The sequence below is a fragment of the Phaenicophaeus curvirostris genome, chromosome 6, assembly GCF_032191515.1.
Source record: "Phaenicophaeus curvirostris isolate KB17595 chromosome 6, BPBGC_Pcur_1.0, whole genome shotgun sequence".
In the NCBI taxonomy this organism is placed as follows: Eukaryota; Metazoa; Chordata; class Aves; order Cuculiformes; family Cuculidae; genus Phaenicophaeus; species Phaenicophaeus curvirostris.
Genome location: NC_091397.1, coordinates 45,810,958 through 45,837,337, shown reverse-complemented (window position 1 = coordinate 45,837,337; position 26,380 = coordinate 45,810,958). Strand labels below are relative to the sequence as shown.

At 40.1% G+C, this 26,380-nt stretch overlaps 1 protein-coding gene across 2 annotated transcripts in view; it reads left to right on the top strand.

The window, feature by feature from the left end:
- Positions 1-9,140: 9,140 nt before the first annotated feature.
- Positions 9,141-26,380, top strand: part of AZI2 (5-azacytidine induced 2) — a 32,711-nt gene continuing 15,471 nt past the window's right edge. For both annotated transcript variants that reach the window (XR_011337674.1, XM_069860073.1), the window contains exons 1-4: positions 9,141-9,298; positions 20,666-20,895; positions 24,132-24,257; positions 24,584-24,683. Coding sequence is in view for 1 of the 2 variants with exons in the window: in XM_069860073.1 (XP_069716174.1) it covers positions 20,671-20,895; positions 24,132-24,257; positions 24,584-24,683 (451 nt within the window). In the remaining variant the exon portion in view is untranslated. The remainder of the gene's footprint in view (positions 9,299-20,665; positions 20,896-24,131; positions 24,258-24,583; positions 24,684-26,380) is intronic.

Sequence of the window (26,380 nt, the reverse complement as noted above, 5' to 3'; positions counted from 1 at the left end):
TTCTTGGCCACTTGGGCACACTGTTGACTCACATTCAGCTGGCTGTCTACCAACACCTCCAGGTCCTTTTCTGCCAGGCAGCTTTTCAGCCACCATTCCCTAAGCCTGTAGCACTGCACAAGGTTGTTGTGTCCTGAGTGCAGGATTCGGCACTTGACCTTGTTGAACCTCATACCACTGGTCACAGCCCACCAATCCAGCTTGTTCACATTCCTCTGTAAAACCTTCCTACCCTCAGGCAGATCGACACTACCTCCCAGCTTAGTGTCATCCTCAAACTTACCCAATCCCTTCCTCCACACTATTGATAAAGATATTGAACAGAACTCGACCCAACACTGAACCCTGGGGAACACCATTCTTGACCAACCTTCAACTGTATTTAACCCCTTTTACCACCATTCTTGTAACAAAGGTATTTTATCTTAATGCTCCACGAGGATACAAACTGTCAATTGGTGGATACGTAAAACATTTCTTCAGCTACTTACTTCTCTATCAAGTAATGAACACAGTTGAAGAAAAAAAGATGAAGTAATTTTGCAGAGAAAAAGTAGGACCATATATTTGTCAATACAGACTCTACAGATCTCCATTTCTCCATAATTCTTACATCTGAAAAAATATCAGATATTTAAGATGCATAATTAATTATATGCACATTAATGGCATTTCAAAAAGAAATCATAACCTTCTATTTTCACTCATTTTCTAATTTACAAACTCATCTGTGTTATCTTTTACCACAGAAGCATGACTATATCTAACACATTTTTCACTTTCAATTTTGTTAAATCATAATACTGCACAAAAGGAGGAAGTCCTCTTAAAAATGAATTGCTTTGGTGCTTGAAAATGAGATCAAGTATGACAGCAAAGACCCTTGCCCACATTACTAGGTCAGTGCACTGGTTAGAGAGAATGTTAGGCACAACTTAAAATCAGCATTGCTTTAAGGGATTTAATTTCAGAATATCATAGAATAACCAGGTTGGAAGAGACCCACCAGATCATCGAGTCCAACCATTCCTATCAAACACTAAACCATGCCCCTCAGCACCTCGTCTACCTTTAAACACCTCCAGGGAAGGTGAATCAACCACCTCCCTGGGCAGCCTGTTCCAGTGCCCAATGACCCTTTCTGTGAAAAATTTTTTCCTAATGTCCAGCCTAAATCTCCCCTGGCAGAGCTTGAGGCCATTCCCTCTTGTCCTGTCCCCTGTCACTTGGGAGAAGAGGCCATCACCCTCCTCTCTACAACCTCCTTTCAGGCAGTTATAGAGAGCAATGAGGTCTCCCCTCAGCCTCCTCTTCTCCAGGCTAAACAACCCCAGCTCTCTCAGCTGTTCCTCATAAGGCCTGTTCTCCAGTCCCTTCACCAGCTTCGTTGATCTTCTCTGGACATGCTCCAGGGCCTCAACATCCTTCATGTGGTGAGGGGCATATGACATTGTTGGTAAATGTATGCAAGGAGGGCAAGGGATGGGGGTGAATGGAAAATCAACAACATATATCGATATCAGGATATCAAATCCAGACTTGGTCCAGACCTTTCTTTGTCTGTCAGATGCATTCAAGACTATCAGGAAAAACAGCAAAGAATGCATTCTCATACAAGAGTCCAGTAGAAGAAAAAAATGGAAGAATATGAGAAGTGCAAAGAACATGGAGCCTACCTTCACTACGGTGTACCAATCCAGACCTCTCTTCTCATGGCTCAAAAAAAGATGGAAGAAAATTCCCCAGGAAAATGCTTGCTTTTCTTGGGAGTACATCAGTCTATCTTGAACTGTGATTACTCCCTCAATATTGACAAAGTAAGTTCTCTTTTTTGGCCTTCTGAAACATGATGCAGATCCATCATACCTTCTTAGATGAGTGGTTTGGCAGTATTTAATGGTATCAAACAGAGGTGGAAAATTATGCCAGAAGACCTTTCTGGTTCACAACAGAAATCTATCCCTTGGCAGTAGGATGGTGCTTATGTTATCAGCACTAGGCCTTAAGAACGTAACTCAGTTTTTCTGACCTGAGAAGTAACAGTTTTCTTAATTTAGCTAAGATATTTAAAACACTGAACCCAGTGAAGAAGAGTTCCATTGGTTAGGGAAGATTTGAGAACATAAAGCATTTACAGCATGTATCACTGAACTGGTGACTTATTAAGACAGTCTCTAATTTACGTAACTACCTCAGCAGAAAATGACTCATTCTTCTTATAGTACCAAATCAGCATTTATCACAGTACCACTTAATAACTTCTGGGAATAAGGAGTACAAACATTTCCTTCCTGTTGTCTTCACCCCCACAAACCACCTCTTTCCTCCCGCCTCCCCCCGAAAAAAATCCCAAGCACACTCCTCTCTCCAAATGCTTCTTTCTCTATGCATTCTTAATGTATTTCACTAAATTTTGTTCTGAAGACATTTAGTGACAAAAGTAGCTACATGTCCAATTCTAAATACTTATAAGTAAAAGATGAACAGTTTGGTATTAACACTGAAATAAAATTAAAATGCTTAGTCAGAAAAGGGTGATGGAATATTAACTGCCTGTATCATATTAGCATAAAGAAGTTCAAACTTGTTGCAACAAATGAGAATGAGTTTGCATGCTCAGGACCAGACCCTGCTCTCTTTGCTTATCAGAACATGTTATCCTGACAGTTAAGAGTCTCTCTGGCTCAGATACTTGGATTACGTTCTGCTGAAGAGTAAGAAAATACTAGACACCAAGGAGTTCAGAGCATTACACAAGTGAGGACAGTGCCTATGGCTCAGGATATGGTAGGCTTTCAGATAATTTAACATTTTCAGAGCAAGTTCTGGGCATTTCTACTTTGTATTTTTACATTTTAACAGAATAACAGCTTGTTACTGGAAATAACAATAATACTCATAACAAGCGAAGACTTACTATTAGAAGGCTTATGAATAAGATGCTAGGCTACTTATCCATAAGTCATTAACCGACACAGCAATTCAAATGAAGAGTTATATAAGACAGTAAAAGTAATTCACAAGGAAAGAAAACATAATTAGCCGTAAGAATTCAGGCTATGGGGTCAAGCAAACAACAAGAACAATTTGCTATGGGAAGCTGTTCAGCACACTGGAATTTTCTGAGGATATCATTAACTCTTACTACATTCTTCTGCTGTAATCCTTCAAAGTAACAGTAGACAGACCATGGCTTTAATTTGGGAGACACTTGAAAGACAAATTAAGCCAATTCTAACTACTACCATGATAACAAAAATATTACTTACTCGGCTTATGGATTTCATAATACTAATAATTACATGTGTTTTGTTATTGTACTGAAAATATCCAGCTGTGTTTCCTCTGACCCATTTGCACCATATCCTAACTGTATTGCAGAGGAAAACCAAATGCATATATAAAACAGGTAAAAAAAAAAGTAATAATAGCTAAATGCCAATTAAAAAAAAAAAGTTTTATTAGATCAACTCCATACTTCCTAAGCCAGTGGCAAAACTCAGGTGGTACTCCAAGCTTCCTCCCCCCATCCCTGATTCCTTTCTAATCCAAAATCTATTTCTTTAAAAACTGTAATAAAAGTTTGAAAATTGCCATATCTGGAATGGCAATGCTGTAGTGCCTTAAGTTCATGCATTTTGTTGACTACATTCTCTTTCAGAACAGCGTTTCCTTCACAAAAATGACTGACCATTCTAAAGCACCATGCTTACCACCAAGTCAGTTCTGGACAGACCTCTTTCCATTTGCTTTCTCTTCTCATTTTCATGCATATTTATCTCCTGGCAACACCAAACAAAAGTAAAAATATGACTTCTAGAGAATCTTTTCAAGTCTTTGTAAAATTGTACAAAGCTTGAAACAGATAGTTCCTTCTTTCAATACACACAAGACGCCTGATAGACATAAGTATTTTGGGTTGCTTTTTTGGTTCTGTTTTTGGGTAATTTTTTTCCTTTTTTCTACCTCTACAGCTAGCTACTGACATTGAACAAATACATACCAGCTGAAGTCCTGCTTCTGCTTACCACCCTTTATGTTCCCTTCTTTCTCTCCCACCTTACTCTGCAGATAGGATAATTCTGCACTTCCACTCTTACAGTGGTTGAAGGATTAATGTAGTGGTCGCTTGTTTTGCGTAGGTGTGTCTATGCTATTTCTCTCTGAGAGATTTTAGTTCATTTTTGTTGTGAGTACACTAGACACTCGACGAGTTGATGAAAATATTGTAGAAATAGCTTCAATCTAATGGGTGTTTGAAGAAAAAGTATGCTGTAATTTTGAAAACTATATTCAATACTTCAGTTTGTGTGATACATCTTGAAAAAGAAATGAGTGGCTCTTGTAGAAGACCTTATGCCTAATATAATATGGAAGGGCTAACCTATAACTAAAAGTCAGCAAATGCCCTTTGTATTTAAGTGTTACTTGTGCTTTATCAACTGTCTCAAAAAATACACAGCAAGCATTTTGATTGCATATATTCTTTAGTACTTCCAAGTTCTGACTGTAATGCAGCTTTGTGTCCTACCTTGACTGCTACAGAAGGATTGCAAAAGAGAGTGTAAAGACTGCTAAGGGATTACTTTCGAGCAGGACATGTTTTATGATCTTTGTGCTGATTCTGTGAAATGTCAAGTACAGGAAAGGATCTGAGAAGAACGACTATGACTTATTTTTGTATTTGCAAGGATTTGCACTGTATGAGGACAGAGTAATACCTATGATTACTCTCATTTATTTTGGAGGCTAGGCTAATCTGAATTGAATAGATGGGAGTGTTTAAAACAGCTTTTTCATCTGCCAAATGGAATCTAACTTAGTATGTTTTATAGCATGCTGATTTTCATATCAAATTAATTTTATTCTAATTATATACAATAATAGTTTTGTATCATTCTAATTATGCAGTATTTAAATCATACATAATAGGAATAGTCAAGAGAATTAAACAGAGTACAGGGAGTAAGCTGTTCTAGGCACATACTTCTCATGTACCAGAGTTATTTAGTTGTCATCTGGGGCCTTAACATTTCTGAATCATCTATCTTTTATTTACAGTTTTCTAGATGAAAATCTGGTGTGGTTTGATTAAATACAGCTTATGTTAAACAACTGTACTTTATAGCTAATCAGTGGGTTTTTTTCCATGTCAGTGTTTTAAACCTTTCTGTTTTGTAGCAAAAAACACAGTCTTTCCATAAGTCTAATAAATCAACCTATGGAATCAGTTCCTTTAAGGGACATACCTCTTTGGTAGGTCATCAAACTGTAATGTATTTAGTACTGAAAGTTACTAGTCTCAGTTTAAGATAAAGCTTTTGAGACCAAATGCTCTGGCCCGCATCCCTGAGGATATTAGTTGTGCTGAATTATTTGCAAGAGTTCAAAAAGATTTGGGATTTTGTTTTGGTGGGGTTTTCTTGTTTTGTTTTGAAAGTCCACTATTCTGGTTCTGCAGGCTTCTGCTTGTGCCTGGTAATATATTTCACTATATGTGCTTAGCATGTGCTGGAATTAGGATGTTAAACTAAAGTACAGAGAAATGTCTTGTTAGTTGGATAATAATGCTTGGTAGTTTGCAATACCTAAGCTGGACAGCTTATGAAAAGCTATATATATAATTGTTCAACAGAAACATTGTATGCCGATATGCAGCTAAACTATATGTGTTCACTTTAAAATTAGCTTGTTAATCCTTACCCTGTTCTAGTACTTTCTGTAATAATGTATTAGTTTTTCTCCCTTCAGAAACTAAAGTATCTGTTTCTTCAAAAAAGATAACTGACACCATGAACTGCTCTCCACTTAAATACTCAACATTTCAAAGAAACAAAAATAGGCTCTCTACTATGGGAATAAATTCTGACATTAATTCTAATATTACTGTCTTTAAGCTGGTTTTAGATGTGTACCAGAAGGTTTTACAATAATTGCCATTGCTTGGGGCTATTTTCTTTAGCTGCTCTGCACATATAATCCCAACTGTAATTTTTAACAGGAAAAAGACTATAAATTAAATACATGGATAAAAAATAAATGAGATAATTAATCTATTAATGTTATTTGCAAAAATAGTGGACATATTTGATAGCCCAAACCTTTATGCGCTTTTCTTCTGGATTTCATAAGGGCACTGTTCCAATAATCAAAGCTAATTTATGTAAAAAAACTTCTGTTCTGTAAATTAATGACATTCAAACACATTTGCATTCATAGTATATTAATTATCTTGAGGAAGTTTTAACTTGGAAATGGTATCTCTTGGACTTTGAAAGGACAACACTGCTTTTGGTAAAATAAGGGTTTAAATACAGCTGAAAACAGACCACTGTACTACTCAGGCATATAAAAAAACCCCGAAGTTTATATCTAACCTAAACTTCTGGTGAAAATCTGAATAATGGTAGTATGCTGAAAACTTTAAAACGTTGTTTTGAGGTCTGTGAACATGATTAATGGCGATCTTGCGGTCTGGTTTGTTTTGGTTTGGCTTTTTTTTTGGTGTTTTGTTTTTTTTTAATGAGATTCTTGTCCAAATAACAATTCCCTACCCACAGCAGATTGTGAGGTCCTGTTTCCATTTAGTCTTTAAGTACTTAAGGAGTACACAATATTTCAATGTTCTTCCATGTATAGATAAATTTGGCATCCTAAATACACTCCCCTTGCTCCAGCTGACTTTGTGGCACAGATGCAAAAGGCCCTTTGGGACTCGACCAGAGAGCTCTCATAACATAAAAGCAAACTGCTTGTTTTTTTAGCCGGAAAGGAAACCCTGTTAAGGTTTTAAATTAGTCTTAACAGCACAGCTGCTCTCCCGTCGACCTACATTAGACTTGTTGAATCAGCTTGTTTTTATCCCTAAAACAGAGGTCCTGAACTGTGATTTAGGTTTATTCTTGCTTCAATTTGAGCTTGGCTGAGGAACAAAAGCTGTGTTTTCAGCTGATAAGGTTACACATGGTGATCTTGTCACCCTGGTGCAGCGCCAGGTGCTGTGCTGCCCTCCACCTCTGCCTTTGCACATACCTGCAAATGTTGCAAGACAAAGGACTAGGGATGTAAAAAAGTTACACTGTACCTAGTGGTGGTGATGCTGCACCTCCAGTACTGCGTTCAGTTTTGGTCCTCTCAGAACAAGAAAGACATTGAGCCGCTGGAGGATGTACAGAGAAGAGCAATGAAGCTGGTAAAGCCTTACGAGGAGCAGCTGAGGGAACTGATGGTTTTTAGCTTGGTGCAAAGGGCTGAGAGGAGACGTTACATCTTTCTACAGCTAGCTGAAAGGAGGTTGTGGTAAGGTAGGTATTAGTCTCTATTCCGAAGTAACTAGGACAAGAGGAAATGGCCTCAATTGTACCAGGGGAAGCTTAGTTTGGATACTAGGAAATATTTCTTCACTGAGAGGGTTGTCAAGCACTGGCACATGCTGCCCAGGCAAGTGGTTGAGTCACCATCCTTGGAGCTATTTAAACAACCTGTAGATGTGGTGCTTAGGTGAAGGAAGAGATTATTTATCATAAGTTTTGTGATTTTAGAACTGAAGTATAGGATTAGCTTGAATAATAACTTTTAGCTAACCTGTGCCTGGATACTTAGGCTTACATAAGGAATTTTAACAACTCTGCAGTTAGAAAGAATGTGACTGTATCTAATTAAGCCAGATAACAAGGAATGGTGCAATGATAAGAGAAAGAAGAACCAGCTAGGACCAAATGCAACCTTGAAGAGGTGCCCAAAGAGTCCAAGAGCACGTGCAAGAAGGAAAGTTGAAAAGTTCAACTTGAGGAAGACTGCCTGCCTTCCTCCCCAAAGACCCTTATCGACCACTACCACGAGAAAACACACAAGCACTAAGAGGAAGAGACTCATGATAATTAGTTCCCGTAACTAATCTCACTAACCCAACTCACTTCTCAGGAAAATCATGACTATGTATATTAATCTAGTGCATATGTATAATATAGCACAATAAATATGTGTCAGCTCTGATGCCTGGTGTGCAAGTTAGGAGGAGAGTGCACTGCTGCATACCTGCGCTTAATTCCATCATTTGTTGTCGCTGTTCTGCAGGTCATAGGGAACGTGGCTTACTGGTGAACTCGGCAAGCTTAGGTTAATGGTTGGACTTGGTGATCCTAAAGGTCTTTTCCAACCTAAATGATTCTGTGATTTTGTTGTGGCTCGCTCACCCTTTGACTATGCACAAGTATAAATTTCTCAAGAAGCTGTGAATAGTTTAAAGAACGCAAAATGGGGGGGAAAAAACCAACCTTCTGTTCAGGAGCACTTGGAGGGACCTGTCCCACAGCATGTGCATCTTGACAGGGGCACCTCCCCAGTAAAAGACACTTTACTGCTGTATCATGGTCTCATTTTGACTCGGAATTCAGTGCAGCTCTTAAAGGGCAATCATAGAACACCCTAAGCTGCGAGGGACCCACAAGGATCACCGAGTCCAACCCCTCTCCCTGCACAGACAGCCCCAACATTCATGTGTGAGGGTATTGTCCAAATGGCTCCTTAATATTGTCAGGCTTGGTGCCATGACTGCTTCCCTGAGAAGCCTGTTCCAGTGCTCCACCGCTCTCTTTGTGAAGAATCCTTTCCTAACGTCCAGCCTAAACCTCACCTGGGACATCTTCCTGCCATTCTCTTGGGTCCTGTCATTGGTCACAGGGAGGAAATCAGCGCCTGCTCTTCCTCCCCTTGTAAGAAAGCACTAAACTGTTGTGAGCTCCGCCCTCAGCCTCCTTTTCTCCAGGCTGAACAGACCAAGTGAGTCCAACCGCCCCTCACACAGCCCCCCGACGCCCTCTGACCGCTTCAACAACTTCGCCTCACTCCCGGGGAGAAGGCGGGCGGGGCGGGGCCGATCAGGAGCGGGGGCGGGAAGGGACGGAGGCCAATCAGGAGCGGGGGCGGGGCCGGGGCCCAATCAAGGGCGGGGCGGGGGCGGGCTCAGCGGCAAGGGAGGGGTCTTTCCCGAGGTGCTCCGCGCGGAGCCCGCCCGCTTGCATGCCGGGATTTGTAGTCCGGGAGGGGCGGCGGCCCTGGCGCTCTCCTTCCGGATGCCGCGAGCGCCCATTGGCTGCGGAGCGCGGCCGAGGGGACCCGGGTTGGGCGTCACGTGAGGCGCGTGTTGACTTCCGGTGCCGGCGGGGGCGGCGCCCCGGGAGTTCCGCGCGGAGGCGGCGATGAGAGCCCCAGGGGCCCCGAGCGGAGCCCGGCGCTGCCTCCCCGACGAGGGGGCTGCCCGCCGCTGAGCCGCCCGGCCGCGGCGAGGCCCGCGGAGGTTGGTCGTGGCGCGGGGGGGTGAGCGGTCCCGGGGAGTTTAGTGTCAGAGAATGGTTTGGGTTGGAAGGGACCTTACAGCCTATCCAGTTCCAGCCTCCCTCCCGCTAGGTCAGGCTGCCCAAGCTCCCGTCCAGCCTGGCCTTGAAAAGATGAGTTCGTCCACAACTTCCCCGGGCAGCCTGTGCCCGTGCCTCTCCACCCTCATCGTGAAGAATTTCTTCCTACTGTCTGATCTAAGTCTTCCTCCTTCCAATTTATAGCCATTCCCCCTCGTCCTATTGCCACGTGCCCCTGTAAAAAGTCCTTCCTCAGCTTTCCTGTAGGCCCTTCAGGTACTGGAAGGTTGCTCTAAGGTCTTCTCAGAACCTTCTTTTCTCCAGGCTGAACAACCCCGGCTCTCTCACAGCAGGAGTGCTCCAACCCTCTTGCCTGGTGGAATCAGAGTGTCTGGGGACCTCTCAAGTGTGTCACTGGGTGATGCAGAGTGACTGGGGCACGGAGGTGGTTCTGGCGGATCCTTAGTTTCTCTTCTTTCTCTGCCATCCAGAGGGACCTTGGCAGGCTTGAGAGGTGGGCCTGTGCGAATCTGATGAAGTTTGTCAAGGCCGTGTGCAAGGTCCTGCACTTGGGTCAGAGCAATCCCAAGCATGATTACAGGCCAGGCAGAGAATGGATTGAGAGCAGCCCTGAGGAGAAGGACTTGGGGGTGTTGGCTGATGAGAAGCTCAACATGAGCTGGCAGTGTGCCATTGCAGCCCAGAAATCCACTTTTGTCCTGGGCTGCATCAAAAGAAGTGTGACCAACACGGCGAGGGAGTTGATTCTCCCCCTCAATTCTGCTCTTGTGAGACCTTGCCTGGAGTGCTGCGTTCAGTTCTGGAGTCCTCAGCACAGAAAGGACATGGATTCGTTAGATTGAGGCCAGAAGAGGCCATGAAGGTGATCAGAGGGCTGGGACACCTCCCCTGTGAAGACAGGCTGAAAAACTTAGGATTGTTAAGTTTGGAGAATAGAAGGGAGACCTTATAGTAGCATTCCAGTACTTAAAGGTGGCCTACAGGAATGCTAGGTAGGGGCTTTTTATCAGGGGGTGTAGTGGTTGGATGAGGGCTAACAGTTTTAAGCTGAAAGAGGAGAGACTTAGATTAGATATCGGGAAGAAATTTTTTTCATGTGAGGGTGGTGAGACACTGGAACAGGTTGTCCAGGGAAGTCATGGATTCCCCATCCTTGGAGGTGTTCAAGGACTGATGAGGCTTTGAGCAGCCTAATCTAGCGGAAGGTGACCCTGCCCGTGACAGGGATTTGGATCTAAGTGATCTTTAAGGACCCTTTCAACCCAAACGATTTTATGATTCTTAAAATATAGCCATTCTTATAGAAAGAGCAGGTTGGCAGAGTCTTGTGTGATGTCCCAGCCCACTTTTGCTTTACAGGGGTGTATGGTTGGGTAAAGAGGGGCATCCCCATTGATGGTCCATGAGCAGAGTTTAGAGGTACTGCTAATGAGTGGGTAGTGGGTCTCATGCAACAGCCAAAAAGCTGCACTTAAATAAGATGAAAAACTGTGTGAGTTCTTAGAGTAGCGATTTGTGCGTTTAGTACAGGAGAATCTGGCAAAGTGAATGAAGTAGGACTGTTGGTGCAAGATATGAAAACAGAAACATGATGAAATATCAGAGCACAGTGGAATACAGTTTGGAAGAAGGGAGTACAAGTAAGTGTTGAGCAAGTCTTACGAGCTAGTGATGCTTTTGACTTTTGGGAAATTATAGCTTTAAATCTTGGTGTTTCACCTGGTACTGTGATTCCTTCAAGTACTTCTTTCTCCCAGCAACTTACATGTGAGAGTGGGTTGGGCTGTAAACTACTCCAATGGGTGGTTTTAGGAGCTTTTGCATTTTTTAAGGAATCCCTTCATTTCCCCTGCTGTTTTACACGGTGTCCATGCAGTAAAACCAGTATACTGGAAGCCAGTTCTGGAAAAAGTGAAGTGAGTGGAGTTCTGTTCTTTGAATAACTCCTGGTTTATGAAAGACGTTGTGATATGAGTAAGTGTTGCTCAGATGATTACACTATAACAAGTGAAAAAACTGTTACTTCAAACTCTTAAGTGCAATTTTTGAGCCAGCAACTCTGAGGGAAGTCAGAAGGCAGAAAACCTTATGTTGAGGATTCTGGAATCCTCAACATAAGAAGGATATGGAGTTGTTGGAATGGGTCCAGAGAAGGGCTAAAAGGATGATCAGAGAGCTGGAGCACCTCCCATACAAGGACAGGCTGAGAGAGTTGGGCTCATTCAGCCTGGAGAAGAGAAGGCTCCAAGGAGACCTTATAGCGACCTTCCAGTACCTGAAGGGGGTTACAAGAAACCTGGGCAGGGACTGTTCACAAAGGCTTGTAGTGATAGGACTAGGGGCAATGGGCATAAACTGGAAAGGGGCAGATTTAGACTCGACCTAAGGAAGAATTTCTTCACCATGAGGGTGATAAGGCACTGGCACAGGTTGCCCAGGGAAGCTGTGGCTGCCCCACCCCTGGGTGTGTTCAAGGCCAGGTTGGATGGGGCCTTAGGCAGCCTGGACTAGTGGGAGGTGTCCCTGCCCATGGCAGGGGAGTTGGAACTAGATGATCTTTAAGGTCCCTTCCAACCCAAACTATTCTCTAAAACACTGGCTGAGTGAACTCTAGATCCAATTATATGAGGGGTTTAACCACCTCTTTCCCCCAAACCTTGTGTGTGTTCTAAAGCTGCCTTTCTTTTATTTTCTTCTTCAATCTATGCTACAGTTTGCAGTCAGAAAATACAAACTGACTGTAGCTGGAGTACAAACTAGATTATATTTTACAGTGAAAATTAAATAGTAAAAAGGTCTTTAAAAAGAGCAGGGGGGATTAAGTGACATTTATGTGTAATAAATGAGTAATGAATTAGAGATAATTTTAAGATTGCCTGAATTTCAGCAAGTACTCTGCTGTGGTTTTCAGTATGTGTGATGATTTGTTTTTCAGTATGTGATTTCTGTGTGTAGCTAAAAGGTGGAGAAAGTGTGAAGTTGTCAGGTCAAATAGAGCAAACTGTATTTAGTATACTCTGGGTGGAGAAATAGAGCAAATTCATCTCGCAGTGTTGGAAAAACCATACCTGATGTTGCAAATCCAGTAATATTTGCTCTTATGATATCAATAGAGGCATTGAATTGGGGGTTGTGTGTTACGCCTGGAAAATGTTAAATGAAGGATGTCTGCTCAGGAAAGTGGAAACTACTCTGGGAAAAGTGCAGACCAGTTATGGCACGTGCTATCAATATCTGATTTCTTTAGAACAGATTTTGAAGAAAGTAAGTGAAAAGATAAAAGTAAATGGGATAAAACGCGGTGTGGATTTACCTGTTTTCATTCTTTCGTAGGTATTTTCTAAACAGTCTGAACTGCTCGGTCTAGATCAAGGGTCCATATTTAATAAAAGAGTGGCAACGAGATCCAGTTTGTTAAAATGGCAATGATAGGATTAATACGAGAGTCAGCCTCATAACTAGCTTGGTAGAAGTCAGTGATGGGATCTGCTAAGGGGGACTTCCTGAGGTTCCATATCTATGTGATTTATCCACAATCAGTTTCGCAGTCCGTCTTATGTTTTTGTTGTATGTTCATAATTGCATTAATTAGCTGTTATTTACATGACTATATAATACTTCTATGTGGAGCTCTCTGTGTATAATGATAGATGCTATGTAAATTTGATGATGCATTTGGGGAGAAAAAATTAAGTTTAAGATGGGAAGTGAAGTAATTGAACATTTGAAGTTATCCACTTAGAAGCTGCTACCAGATACTTGCGTTCAAATGACCAGGTTTGTCTGAAATAAGGAAATGTAAGCCTGAATACAGAATCATAGGATGGCCCAGGTTGGAAAGGACCTTGAAAGATCATCTGTTCCAGCCCTTTGGGGAAAAGGAATCCAGGCTTGGAAACCTCCAGATGCTGTGTTAGTGAATTGCAGGATGACCAGGGGCCATCAGTGAGACTCAGTTTAGTTTGCCTTTTAATAGCTGTAACAGGTGAGGTGTGTTTCCAGTTGAATTATATGTTAATGTAATTATAGAAGGCTTTCATAATACCTTATCACTGAACTTGTGAACATATTGAACATGAGTTAATTTGTCAGTTGAATTGAGTGGGAGGAAACTTAAGACTTGGAGGTAGGACCTGTGGTTTGTTTTACAAAAGAAGATTTAGAAAACCAAAACAAATTCTCTTCGTTTTCATAAATAGTTGTTCTTTATAAGCATTTTCAAATGGGAAGGAACAAACACCAAAAGAGTGTTGAAAAAATATTCAGTGTTAGCATGAGGACCTATGGGTTTTTCAGCTACCTTACTTATATTTATTGCTAGAACAGTTTCACAGCCAGAAGCCATCTTATTCTTACTCGTGTTTCTTAGGCAGTATTGATTCTAATTAGCTTCAAGATTAAATTAAATAGTTCAATAAATAGCATTATATGATGCTAAGAGGACAATAATTAATTGACTCCAACTTCCCCCTCCTTTTCTGATTGTTGTCAGGGTGAATTGTGGTTGTGACAGCATCCACAGAAAGGCAAATTGAATATATTATGTTGAGGATGTGTAGGCCTTGCAAGTTGGCGATGAAGATAGAGGAGTATGAAACTGTTCAGAGAAAGCACTCTTGTCAGAAAATGAGCTTTTTAGTAATTTTCTCAGTCTTGAGAGTGTAGATTTATTGTAAAAAGCTTGTGATTGAAAAAATTGCTTGTTGTTCCTAAGGAGATTTTGCTTGGCTCCTCTAGCTTACCCGGATGTTCACAGTAGATGAACTACAGTGATCTGGTTTGTGAGCTTGAAGACAGTAACTTTCTATTTCCTGGAGGCAGCAAAATGAAAGCGATTTGGAGGTCTGATACAGCCGATGTGTTGACATGTTCTGAAAGAGCAGCAGGTATGCTGAAGCTGCAGGGCTGTGCCCTGTTCCACATGGAGTCTTGGGGAGTTCTGTGGGGCTGTGGACTTTGTCCACAGGGAAAAACAAGCAGTGGCTGAAGCTAGCAGCTATTGAAATGCGTATATGCAGATTTTTTTTTTGCTCTAAAAATGGAACAAGTATCTGTAAAAAGCAATGTCTGTCAAACTGTTCACAACTGGAATCAAAGAGAAACGAGGATTTCTGAGGGAGAGATGCAAAGTGATAGATGCTTAAAGAGACTGGGAGTCTTGCTTATTTTAGCATCATGCGTCACGTACTCCATATATTGTGTGGAGCTTTTGATTCTGACTGCAGGAATTCTGTGTTTTTCATTGCTGTGCGGATTGTCTTTGAAGAATTAAAAAAAGCGATACAGCTTTTCTGAAATTAAGGTGGAGGCTGCATCACGCTTTCGGGATTCCTGTGGATTGAGGCATTGCTTGATTTTAGCATTTTATTTTGATGTCTACGTGCAAATGTACACCCTTCTGTGTAAGGCAGGGTAAACCAGTACAAAAATTATGCACTTCTTATTAACTGCTGGAGACTTCCTCGAGCCCCTCAAGTCTGTAAAGTAAACAAAGTAAAATGGTTCAGACTCTCAGCAGCCTTGAAAAACATCAGGAAAATACTGTCTTGAAATTATTTGCATTTAATCTTTGGAAATATTTTGAAAATTATTCTGTTCCCTTTCAAATCAAAAGAGGGGGCAAAATGGGAATCTTCTCAATACTGGGAAAAATTTAATGTAATCCTGCTTTTATAGTCTCCTCTCCTGAGAATAAGATTAACATTTCAGACTACAGAAATCCGTTTCAGCAGTGGTCTGTTTGCTGTTAGAGCCTCTGCGTCCTGCGTTCCTCGTATGTAAAATGTGTTTTATGTTTAACTACCTCTGATGGTGTTAATTACTAATATTTGTAAAGCTCTCTGAAGAGGAAAGCTATATTCCTGCCAAGCATTAGTAAGAAATGGGAAAACATTCTTACTCAAGATATTTCATATACTAAATCAAAGCTGCTCTATAACCTGTGTTAAGCATCAATGAACAAAAGAAGTGGTTTCTAGAAACTGTTCTTTTCTACATTGGACTTAATCACTCCTACTAGAACTTAATACTACTTCCTGTGAAGAGTGTATTCGAGTTGCTTTGAAAAAAAAAAACCACCCCACATTAATTATTTAATATAAACACTAATACAGTCACATATTTAACATATGATGCATTTAGTATATGATACCAATCTATAATACATTGAATATATTTATAATATTAAATATCAATATATTTGATATATTTTTTGTAAATATTAAAATCCATTTAAATAGGCTGTGCAGACTGTTCTAAACAAATACATAAATGTAATATGTTTCTTTGTCACTGGAAAAGTTAGGGTGCCTTTCTTGGGATGGGGTTCGTGGTATGTGGGATTGTAAAGCTTGCTTTAAGTCAGTAGAGATGGACCAATTGCATTTGTAGACATTAACTTGTCTGTAGATTAAATCTTTTAGTGGGAAATCTTTCACTTAATCTGTACTAAAGTAACCAGTTAGTCTCACGAACTGCAGCTCAAAGAGATCAAAATTCACTCAGATGCTTGAGCGTGACAGATCTGAGGCATTTGCAGCAGTGCATGCAAGTGTGGCTTTGAACTGCAGAAGCCAAATAGAATAAAGCATGGGCAGAGGCCTGTGGCTGGACTCTAAACAATCCCACAAGCCCTTATGGGACTGCCAAGAAGTAAAATTAAAGGGTATAGCTGTTGTCACGGATTTCTTACCGATAGAACCCCTTTCTGTAAGGTTTTCTCTTCTAAGGGTTTCTGTCTGTTGCTTTAGTAATATGAGAGACCTTCTTGTGAGGAAGAACTATTTGTAAGCACGAATTTTTCTTTTTTTTTTTTCTTTTTCCTGACAGCACAGCAAAGAGCTGGTGAACTGCATTTCACCATGACCTTTATAGACCTGCTGATTGTACACAGCTGTTCCATCCCTGCATGAGCTTAGAGCTTTTATTGGCCTTTTAATATGGGCTTAGCAGGTGTTGGAGAAGTAACTTTGCATTTGTATTTTTTCTTGGGAAATACTTGAAGTTCTTTTGCAGCATAGAGATAAACTGTTTAGGGTTTTTTGTTTTCTCTCCTTTCTTAGGTTGTGTTGATTTATTTAGATATACTTAGCAAAGCTGCTCTGATTTTTCTAATGTGACTTTTTCCTCGTGCCCATCTAATAAGTGCTGCAGTTAGTGACGCATCTATTATAACTTACCTTTGAGTCATCAAGCGCCTATCCCATACAGAGGTCATAACACTTTTTTTTTCTTGGGAAATGTCTGTCATATACTTCTGTAGACTATGAGATTTGAAACTTTTTGGAATATGCAGTAAAAGAAATATCCAGTAAGCACAGGCAAGAGACTGATGTTTACTAATAGAGTTAACTTAAAATTATTTTGTATCAACTCACACCTAGGATTTGATAAATGCTTTTTTGTAATATTTTTTTCCTTGTCTGTAGATTTTTCACAGTTTTTGCAGTGTTGTGTTTGAGTTTTTGTTTTTTGTTTTGTTTTTATTTTAAATTAACTGTGTAGTTTTGCAGAGCAACTGTTATGGGATAAAATGGGTAGCTATTTAGAACAAAATATGTCAAGACTTTTCCTTTCAAATTGACTGATAATGCCATTATGAAATCTCTTAGAAATCATAGTGCCTTATTCATTCTTTGAAGAAAAGGTTCTTTCAGTTTCAAGAGTAGTGTTGCTTTCCAAAAGCAGAAATGCACTTCAGGAGGTCAGGCAAAATCTCAAAATACCAGCAGCTTTCTGTTTTCTGACTGAGTATGCTATGGCTTTGAAGTGATTTTATGCTAAACTGAGAGTAATGTATTTCATTATTGTATTTCCTTCATGTTATGTTCTAAAGTTCTGAGTAAATTTGTGTTCAGTGGCATTTAAATTTCAGCTTATGTAAAATCGTCCCTGCATTTCAAAGTGTTTGTCTGAAGTCTCAGTTTTGTTTCCATGTTGTTGGGCATGATGACAGTGGTGATTAGAATAGTGTAAGATGTAAAGGTGAAATGATTGTGCTTTTTTGTAGTTGTCAGTGTAATATGGTGTGTGAATATTATTAATAGTTTGTTAACAGAGATAATGAAAGATAAGAATAATTGTATACGACATGAATATTGTGATTTTCTCTTCTTGTCAGGCTGTTGAGCTTCCATTACAAAGAAGCGTGTTTCAAGGTACTTTTATCTATTTATAATAATTGAAGCAAAAAGTTTAAAAATCACATGCTTCCTTCTGCATATCCCACCTACTTGATTTAAGCCTATGTGAGGTGTGTTGCCACTGTCCCCTCCAAAGTGTTACAGCATCAGATCTGCCTTTCAAAGCGACTAGCTGAGAGGAAAGTGTCTTATTTGGGCACCAGTCTCTCAGGAGAAATAGACTTTTGTTTTGTAGGCTGTTTGTTGTCACTTAGTTAGAATAAGATAGTAAAAGATGTCTGTTGCATCTTTCTGAAATGGTTATCTTGTATGTAGAAATTTAGGAAAATGTGTATTACAAGCCCCTTTGATTTATGTTGATTTATATGCTTGTTTTTAAAATAGCTTCTAGTCCTGGCTTAGAGCACAGCATCAAAAAACCAGAATTGAATGATCCTGTAAACTAAATGAGATCTTTCAAGTTAAAAAATGTTCATAGTTCTTTTGGTAGGTGCAGTGGGTTAAGCATGTAACTACATTTATAAAATAGTATTTGTGTATGCTGAGTCTCATTTGGAAGGTCTTGCGCTTCTAGAAGCTCATAAAGGCAGTGAGTTTTAGTTAGCAAAACACAAAATAAATATGGTCTTGTCTTTTAATGTTGTCTTCTGTTTTCCCTCATTGCTGCCTCCTGGTGGAACCGAGATGTGCAAGAAGTATAATGCTCATGCTTAGGAGCTATAGGAAAGTGTGGTGATAAAGATACAGGTTTTGTACAAGGTCACATTATCTACTGCTTTCTTCAAGAGGTGATGATAAGCTGTGACACTTTTTTAATGACATTTCAGTCTGATGTTCAGAGAAAAGGAGGTGTGGTGCCTGCAGAAGGCAAGCCTTTGGAATTTGATGAGATGGATGAGAAAACTTTCAGAGCCCTTGGTAAAACAGGGGAAGAAAAGCTAATACGTTATGCTCATCTTAGAAGGCAAAGTGAGCAATTCCTTCAGTCAGTTAGTGCAGTTTGAATGATGTAGTGCTTTTGGTCAAGGTTGCCTTGTGCATGGAGTGATATTATTCTTGCAATGAAAAGGAAGCAAACTGTGGTGTATTGAAGCATGGACTCCAAGCGTTGATCGAAGACCTTTATTAAGCAAAAGCAATTCCTTTTATACCCCTGCCTCATTGAGGCAGTGCCTTTCCACTTGCCCAAATAGCTTTCTTGTTTTCCAGCCTTGCAAAGTCTGTTTTTAGCACAATTATCTACGTCTCTTAGCAACAACTGGGGTCCTGCAGTCTCCTGCCTTCTGTATCCCATGGTCTCTTGCCTACCAAGGCAATAATATTTTTATAGTTTTCAGTTAACAAATCACCACCTGGCCCCGCAGCAAATCTCTTTTGCAAGGCTCTTTCTAGTCAAGTAGAAACTCAAGGGAAGATGAGGCAAAACAACAGGCAAGGGAAGCTTGGGATACCTGTTGTATTGGAATCCATCTGACAGTCTACAAGGCGTCTGTTTGCCCCCTGAAGATAACTATTAAAACGATGTCAGTTTTGGTTTGTATTTTTCTTGTCTTCTTTTTTCACTCTTGCCATTCCATTGCTGTCCGTTTAGTATAAACGAGCTGTCACAGGTTTTTCTCATGTTGTCTAACTGCCTTGGAGCAAATTGAGACAAACGTGATAACAGCTCCATTGTTCAGCTGTAACTGTACTACAGCTCTTCCTAATGCTGCAGTCCACAAGGCTTTTCCATTGCTGGCACGGTGAGAGAAATTTGACCACATAGAGAAGCTCCAGGCCAGGTTATTTACCTCTTAGCATTGCTAAACAAATAGAAGTACAGTTTGAATTTGAATAGCAAATAAATGCACAGTAGAGGCAGCAGTGGCTGTGAGGATTTTTTTTCCCTAATGATGCCTGCCTTTTCTGCAAAGTTTTGCTATCAGATCGTTTTTTCTGTTGAAATAACTTTTTTCTACAATATAAACTGTTTTCATTAGGCTGATTTCTTTCATTCCAGCTTTTCTGTTGGTTCATTAGCTAATGATAAGGAACTTGAGAATTTGTTCAAGGGGAAAAATAAAACAAAAAAACCAGCTTTTAGTGTAAGTGGCATCAGTAGTTTAAGTGGGGGAAGAAATACATTAAGGTACCATATAGCATTTGTTAGTATTTCATCTAAATGCAAGGAATCTTTATCTTCATAACTAAATAAGGATGAGTTGTGTCTTTTTTTGTTTGGTTGGTTTTGAGTGGGGTGGGTTGGTTTATCAAATTGTTTAAATCAAATTGTTATATCAAATGCCTGAACTTGTTCCTAGTAAATAGTAAGATTAAAGAAAATGCTGTTGGGGGGGTTTCTCTTAAGCTCTGGAATTCAAGAAAGTATATGGAGGTTTTTTTGAAAGTACTGTTTTCTTATTGAATGTTTTACTGTGCCTAAATGATGTGTGTTTTAATAAAAGCTGAATCTAATGGTTACTTTGCATTTGTCATTCAGGTGGTTTTGCCTGGTAGTTTAGGACTATGCTTTTCATATGGTCAGGTAATTGTCTGTTGGGACAGATCATGTTATTGTTTTATTCTTCTAGTTGAGAATCACTGTAATTGCTGTTCAGTGCAGGATGTTTTCTACTGTGACCAAGTAAAGAATAGCAACTCATGCAGCCTCTTTTAAGGACCAATGCAAGTGTGCCCTATGGTTCCATTTTAAAGTTTGGGGAAAGTATAACTTTTTGCATTTAAGAATGAAGGAAATGTGGCATTTGTGCTCAGGAGCCACAGTAGTTTGTGGATTTGATTTCTGGCCACTGTAATCTCTTTCACTGCTCAGTGCTGGCTTGCAAAAACTGTAATACAAAATTCATTTGAAGACCAAATATTTGGTACTGCCCAAGTTCTAGGATGGTATAATAATAAAAATGCATTTGGGTATTCATAAATTTGATATGTACTCAAAACAATTTATCAAGTTTTCTATCCAGCCTGTTTTCCATGTAAAATGGATTTCAAGATTTTTTTTCTGCAAGACTGAGATATTTCGTAATTATTTGGTCTTGTCATACTTAAACAGAAATAGCCTGCAGTATTATTTTGGAAGGTTTTCAGACTTGAGACTCTTGATGAATTTGTCTTGAATTTTGCACTCATATCTGTTTCTTTCAACAGCTGTCATGGACGAGTTGGTAGAGGATGACATCTGTATTTTGAACCATGAAAAAGCAGACAACACTCATAAGAGAGACGGGGAGATTCCTGTTCCATCTTATGGTGGAGATGAGTCTGTTGCTTCGCACTTCGCACTTGTCACTGCATATGAAGATATCAAGAAACGACTAAAGGAGACAGAGAAGGAGAACTCCCTCTTAAAAAAAAGAGTGAGAATTCTAGAAGAGAAGGTAAGAAAAAAATCAATTTATCTGCTTCTGGCAGCAGCCGCTTTTTAGCAGATGGTTAAGTATTTAAAATATATACTTAATATCATTTCCAATTTAAAATGTTTTGGTCAGTTGTTTTATTCAAGTGAAACAGTTTATTCTTTTGGTGGTCTAGTTATGTCATACTGGGATTTTGGTCCTTATTGGGCATATATGTGATGGGATGTGCTGTAGTGCCCTGCAAAGACACTGGCTTTGTGTACTTGTATTCGATTGTTACTGTATTTCATCTGTCTCTCTATGGGGTTTATTAATTAGTTTATTAAGTGACTTAGACTTGGCACCTCACTGTTCTACAATACTGTAAGTTGTCAGAATCTAGGAATTGTCTATCAAAAGAATCTCTAGGGCTCAGCATACTGAAATGATAAGGCAAAACTTGTTGTTAAGACTATCTAGTTAGGTTTAGCTAAATAGCAGTCTCAAACTTGAAATACAAACATGGAGCCTTTGGCTGGCTATTTCTTGATATAGCAATTCTAAAACCTAAAGGAATCTAGGAATTTGTTTGAAGTGCAGTTTGCCATGGTCTTAGTATAGCAAAGTTCATTAAAGCTTAAACAAAGACCATGGCACGGGCTTTTGTCTGTGATTAAAGAATGCTGTCATTAAACGTGTATTTGTCGTTCAGTAGTGAGTCTTTGTACTGCAGAAGGTCCTTACTTTGATAGATTGCTTAGCCCTTTTACTTAGGGGCTTTTTATCAGAGAGTGTGGTGATAGGTCAGGGAGTAACAGTTTTAAGCTGAAAGGGGAGATTTAGATTAGCTATTAGGAAGACTATTTATTGTGAGGACGGTGAGGCACTGGAACAGGTTGCCCAGAGAAGTCCTGGATGACCCAATCCTGGGATTGTTCAAGGTCAAGTTGGATGCGGCTTTGGGAAACCTGATCTAGTGGAGGGTGTCCCTACCTGTGGTAGGGGACTTGGGACTAGATGGTCTTTAAAGTCCCTTCCAACCCAAAGCATTCTATGATTCCAGGATTCTTAATATAAGATGGAAAGATAGATTCTAGAGCTAGAGCTGAGACATTTATTAGTGCTTAGTCCTAAGTGTGTGCTACAGACTCTTAAAAGCTCACTAAATATGTATTATTTTGTGGCATTGGGGTGAAAAGCCTGAGTCACACTTTGTAGAACTTCGAAACACTTATTCATAAGTTCTTGGTGGCTAGTTTGACAGGATTGACTTTCTGTTAAAAGGCAGAACTTTCTCAGCACTTTCTTTATGTACTGTCCAGTGGGGGTAATGGGAATAGGAACTACAGAGCTCTAGACTGAATATTCTGTGCTGAGTGTAACACCTTTTATGTGGTTACTCAAAATCATAATAAACGGGACTTGACCTTGACAGTGCCTTTTAGTCTTGTGTCTTTTGGTTTGGCCTGGTTCAGCTTAATTGTCTTGAAGATGATACTTAGTTTCTGTAGAGAAAACTGTGGGTTTAGTATGTGAATACCATAAAAATGGTGCTTTGAGAGGGGAGCTGTATAGAAGGCCCGGTCTGTTAAGCAACAGAACTGTCTTTCATTCTTTGTTAATGGCAAGTATACCTGTATGGTAAAAAACAAAAGGGGAGTTACACCTTTTGAGTTCAGAATTTCCACGTGTATAGAAGCTTCCAGAAAGTTTGGTAAGGCTTATGTTCTATCTGAATGCCTTTATTTGAGGGAGGAAAATGTAAAGGAAAAGCGTAAAATGAGTAGTATGCCCACTTTTGAGGGTCAATACAAAAAGCAAAGGGCAGAAGCTTCCTGTCTTTATGCCTTGCTTTCCCATACTTCCTTCCAAGCAGACACTCAAAAGAGGAGGTATTTTAGATAGATACATAACTGTCACCTCTTTAATTTTTATAAATTTGTGTGCGTCTCAGTTATTAATAAAACACATAAATCTGTCTCAAATATCTATATTAGTTACGCTGTATATATTTAAATGCCTCAACACCTTTAAAGCAAGTGTGCAGGATAAACAGAATGAAAAGGATAATGCAATACTTGGTCAAAACAAGAACTTTATATGTGAACCAGGGAGGTTATTCTGCCCTTGTACTCGGCACTGGTGAGACCGCACCTTGAATCCTGTGTTCAGTTCTGGGCCCCTCACCACAAGAAGGATGTTGAGGCTCTGGAGCGAGTCCAGAGAAGAGCAACAAAGCTGGTGAAGGGGCTGGAGAAGAAGTCTTGCAAGGAGCGGCTGTGAGAGCTGGAGTTGTTTAGCCTGGAGACGAGGAGGCTGAGGGGAGACCTCATTGCTCTCTACAAGTACCTGAAAGGAGGTTGTAGAGAGGAGGGTGATGGCCTCTTCTCCCAAGTGACGGGGGACAGGACAAGAGGGAATGGCCTCAAGCTACGCCATGGAAGGTTCAGAGTGGACATAAGGAAAAGCTTTTTCACAGAAAGGGTCATCGGGCTCTGGCACAGGCTGCCCAGGGAGGTGGTTGAGTCTCCATCCCTGGAGGTGTTTAAAAGATGGGTAGACAAGGTGCTTAGAGATGTGGTTTAGTGGCAGATAGGAATGGTTGGACTCGATGATCTAAGACGTCTTTTCCAACTTAATGATTCTATGAACAGATGTAATTTGGTGTAAGACTTCTCTTCTTGCATCTTGTTAAAATATATTCAGTATTTTTAATTCTGACAATCTAGTTGGTAGTGTTTATTCCTCCTTGCTTGTCTTTTACCTTATCAGATAATGAGGTAGTGGTGATCTGGAAGTTAATAGTTATTTGTAAATAATTCTGCTTTGACTTTTTAGATATAAATATACTGGAAGAAAAATCTTTAAATTACTAATAATTTAAAAAAATACGTTCAGTTCTTCTGAATTTCCCATGTCTTCATGTGCTTAAAACTTTTTTTCCAAGAGCAGTTTGTACATCCTCAGAGGCTGGAAACAGTGCGATTAAGGAGTTGTTCATGTGAGTAATCGTGACTTGTGGGTGTTTTTTAAACATCCTCATAGCAGTAAACCACTGAGCATTAAGTATGGTTAGAGACTGCAGAACTTGTTGATGGCATTTGTTCCACTTCTGTAAAAAATTTTGGCCTGCATGTATGTATTTGATCAACTTATTTTCTAAATTTAAAAAGAAATGGTGTTGGCTTAATGTTGCAGGCTGTGCTGTGCACTTTTTAAATTTTGCAGTTCTCATTATAACACACACAACTTATTTCTTACGTCTGTTAAACTTTTAGTTGCGTGGCTCCCGCCTGGAAGAGGAATGCAGTGCAGTAGGACGTGAACAAGTAAATAAGGCATACCAGGCGTACCGAGAGGCCTGCATTGACCGAGATAATCTGAAAAGCAAACTGGATAAAATGGTATGCCTTTTATGTGATGATTTAAATGCATGTTATGTAAGTATTGCATAGTCAGTAAATTTTTACTGTAGAATTAATTTTATTTGCTGAATATCTGTGGTGTATTTTCATCATTTCTTAGGTCTTTAAAATATATGATGATACTTTACGTAGGAATAACCGTTTTAAATATCTCAGTTTTATTACTGGGCTAGGCTAACACTAAAAATAATCAAAGCAATATTTTTCTTGTGTTGTTTTTTAAAATAAAGATTGAATTGTCAGGCACAATAGGAAAAAAAATACCTTCACAAATTAATTTTGCTTTTTTTCCCCGCTGAAAATAGATAAAAGACAGTGAGGAATCCTTGAAAACCTTGAATGAACAATTGCAGTCTAAAGAAGTAGAGCTGTTACAGCTAAGAACTGAAGTGGAAACTCAACAAGGTATGCATCTAGCTGGTTCATTTTCATGTATATTGATTAGTCTTAGTGGTTATATTATGGTCTCAGGGCATGAAGAGGTTTAACCCTATATAGTGGCTGGATAAGGGAGGCTTATACTTCAGTGAGGGACTTTGAGCTTGTGTCTGAGGATGTTGTCTTTTTCCACTGTAGAGTCCAATGTTCTTCCACTCTTGTTCTGGTGGGCAACAAGCTAAATCTGAATCAGCAATGTGCCCTCGTGGCCGAGAAGTCCAGTGGTATCCTGGGGTGCATTAAGAAGAGTCTGGCCAGCAGGTTGAGGAAGTTTATTCTCCCCCTCTACTCTGCCTAATGAGGCTGCATCTGGAGTCTTATGTCCAGTTCTGGGTTCCACAGTTCAAGAAGGACCAGGCAGGATGACTGGAGACAGTCCAGCAGAAGTCCACAAAGATGATAAGGGGACTGGAACATATCTCTTATGAGGAAAGGCTGAGACACCTGCATCTGTTTAGCTTGGAGAAGACCGAGAGGGGATCTTATCGATGCTTCTAATTATCTAAGGGGCAGGTGTGAAGAGCATTGGGCCAGCGTCTTTTCAGTGGTGCCTGTTGACAGGACAGTGGGCACAGACCGGAGCACAGGAAATTCCACATGAACATGAGGAAGAAAATTCTTTACTGTGAAGGTGACTGAGCGCTGGAACAGGCTGCCCAGAGCTCCTTCTCTGGAGGCACTCAAAACCCACCTGGAGGCATTCCTGTGCAGCCACCTCTAGGTGAACCTGCTTTAGCAGAGGGAGTTGGACTGGATGATCTCCAGAGGTCACTTCCAACCCTGACTGTTCTGCGATTATGTAATAATTTGAGAAATGTGCTCAACCTGACAGTTTAATAGGCTAGTCATGTACATTCCTGGACCCCCCCATCTTTTCGTCAGAGTGGAGGGGGAACATACTTGTTCAAGTATCAAACACTATGCAGTCGATATCACATCCTCTGGTACCTGCAGGTGATCCAGCGTATTGCTTTGTGTCACTGTTGGGATGACAGGTACAAGAGGATGTTGTATACTGGTAGCTGCAGTTGACAACAGTTACTTAATAGGCTGGGATATGGGGACAGGTAGAAAGATCCTAGTTGTAGAGAGCCTGGCGGAGAGACGAAGGAGAAACAATCAATGTACTCTAGCAATTCCAAAAGCCCAACTCCAGCTTCTCATACTGGTGTTGTAGAGAGTGCTGTGTAAATAAGAACTATGTAAAATAAAACGCTATGGAAGAATAAAAATCTTTATTAATGTAATTGCAAGAAAAGAGAATAAGAACATGGTGTCTTTGTAAAGTTACAGATACAGATTGGACTTCGGATTCTGTAAAAAATGCAGTGATATGAAGGGCGCTTAATTCCCAAGAGGACCTCAACATTAAAATTAAGTTGCACAAGTTTTTAAACATAGAAGAACAAACTGTGTGTACTAGTTGAGGGCCTCATGCTTTTAAGAAGGTAAGAAGTGCAGAGTTTATAAGGAGAGCTCTGAAAATGTGGTGATTTCAAGCTTTATTTAGGAATCGATTTTACTCATAAGTGGGCTCTGGGTACTTTGTTTAAGGTAGCTTAAGCTTGTTTAAACTGTGAAATCTAGAATGAGTGTACCGTGCAGTTGCAGACTTAACAGGTGTCTTCCTGCTAAGTCTTTTCTTACTGTCCAACTTAATGATT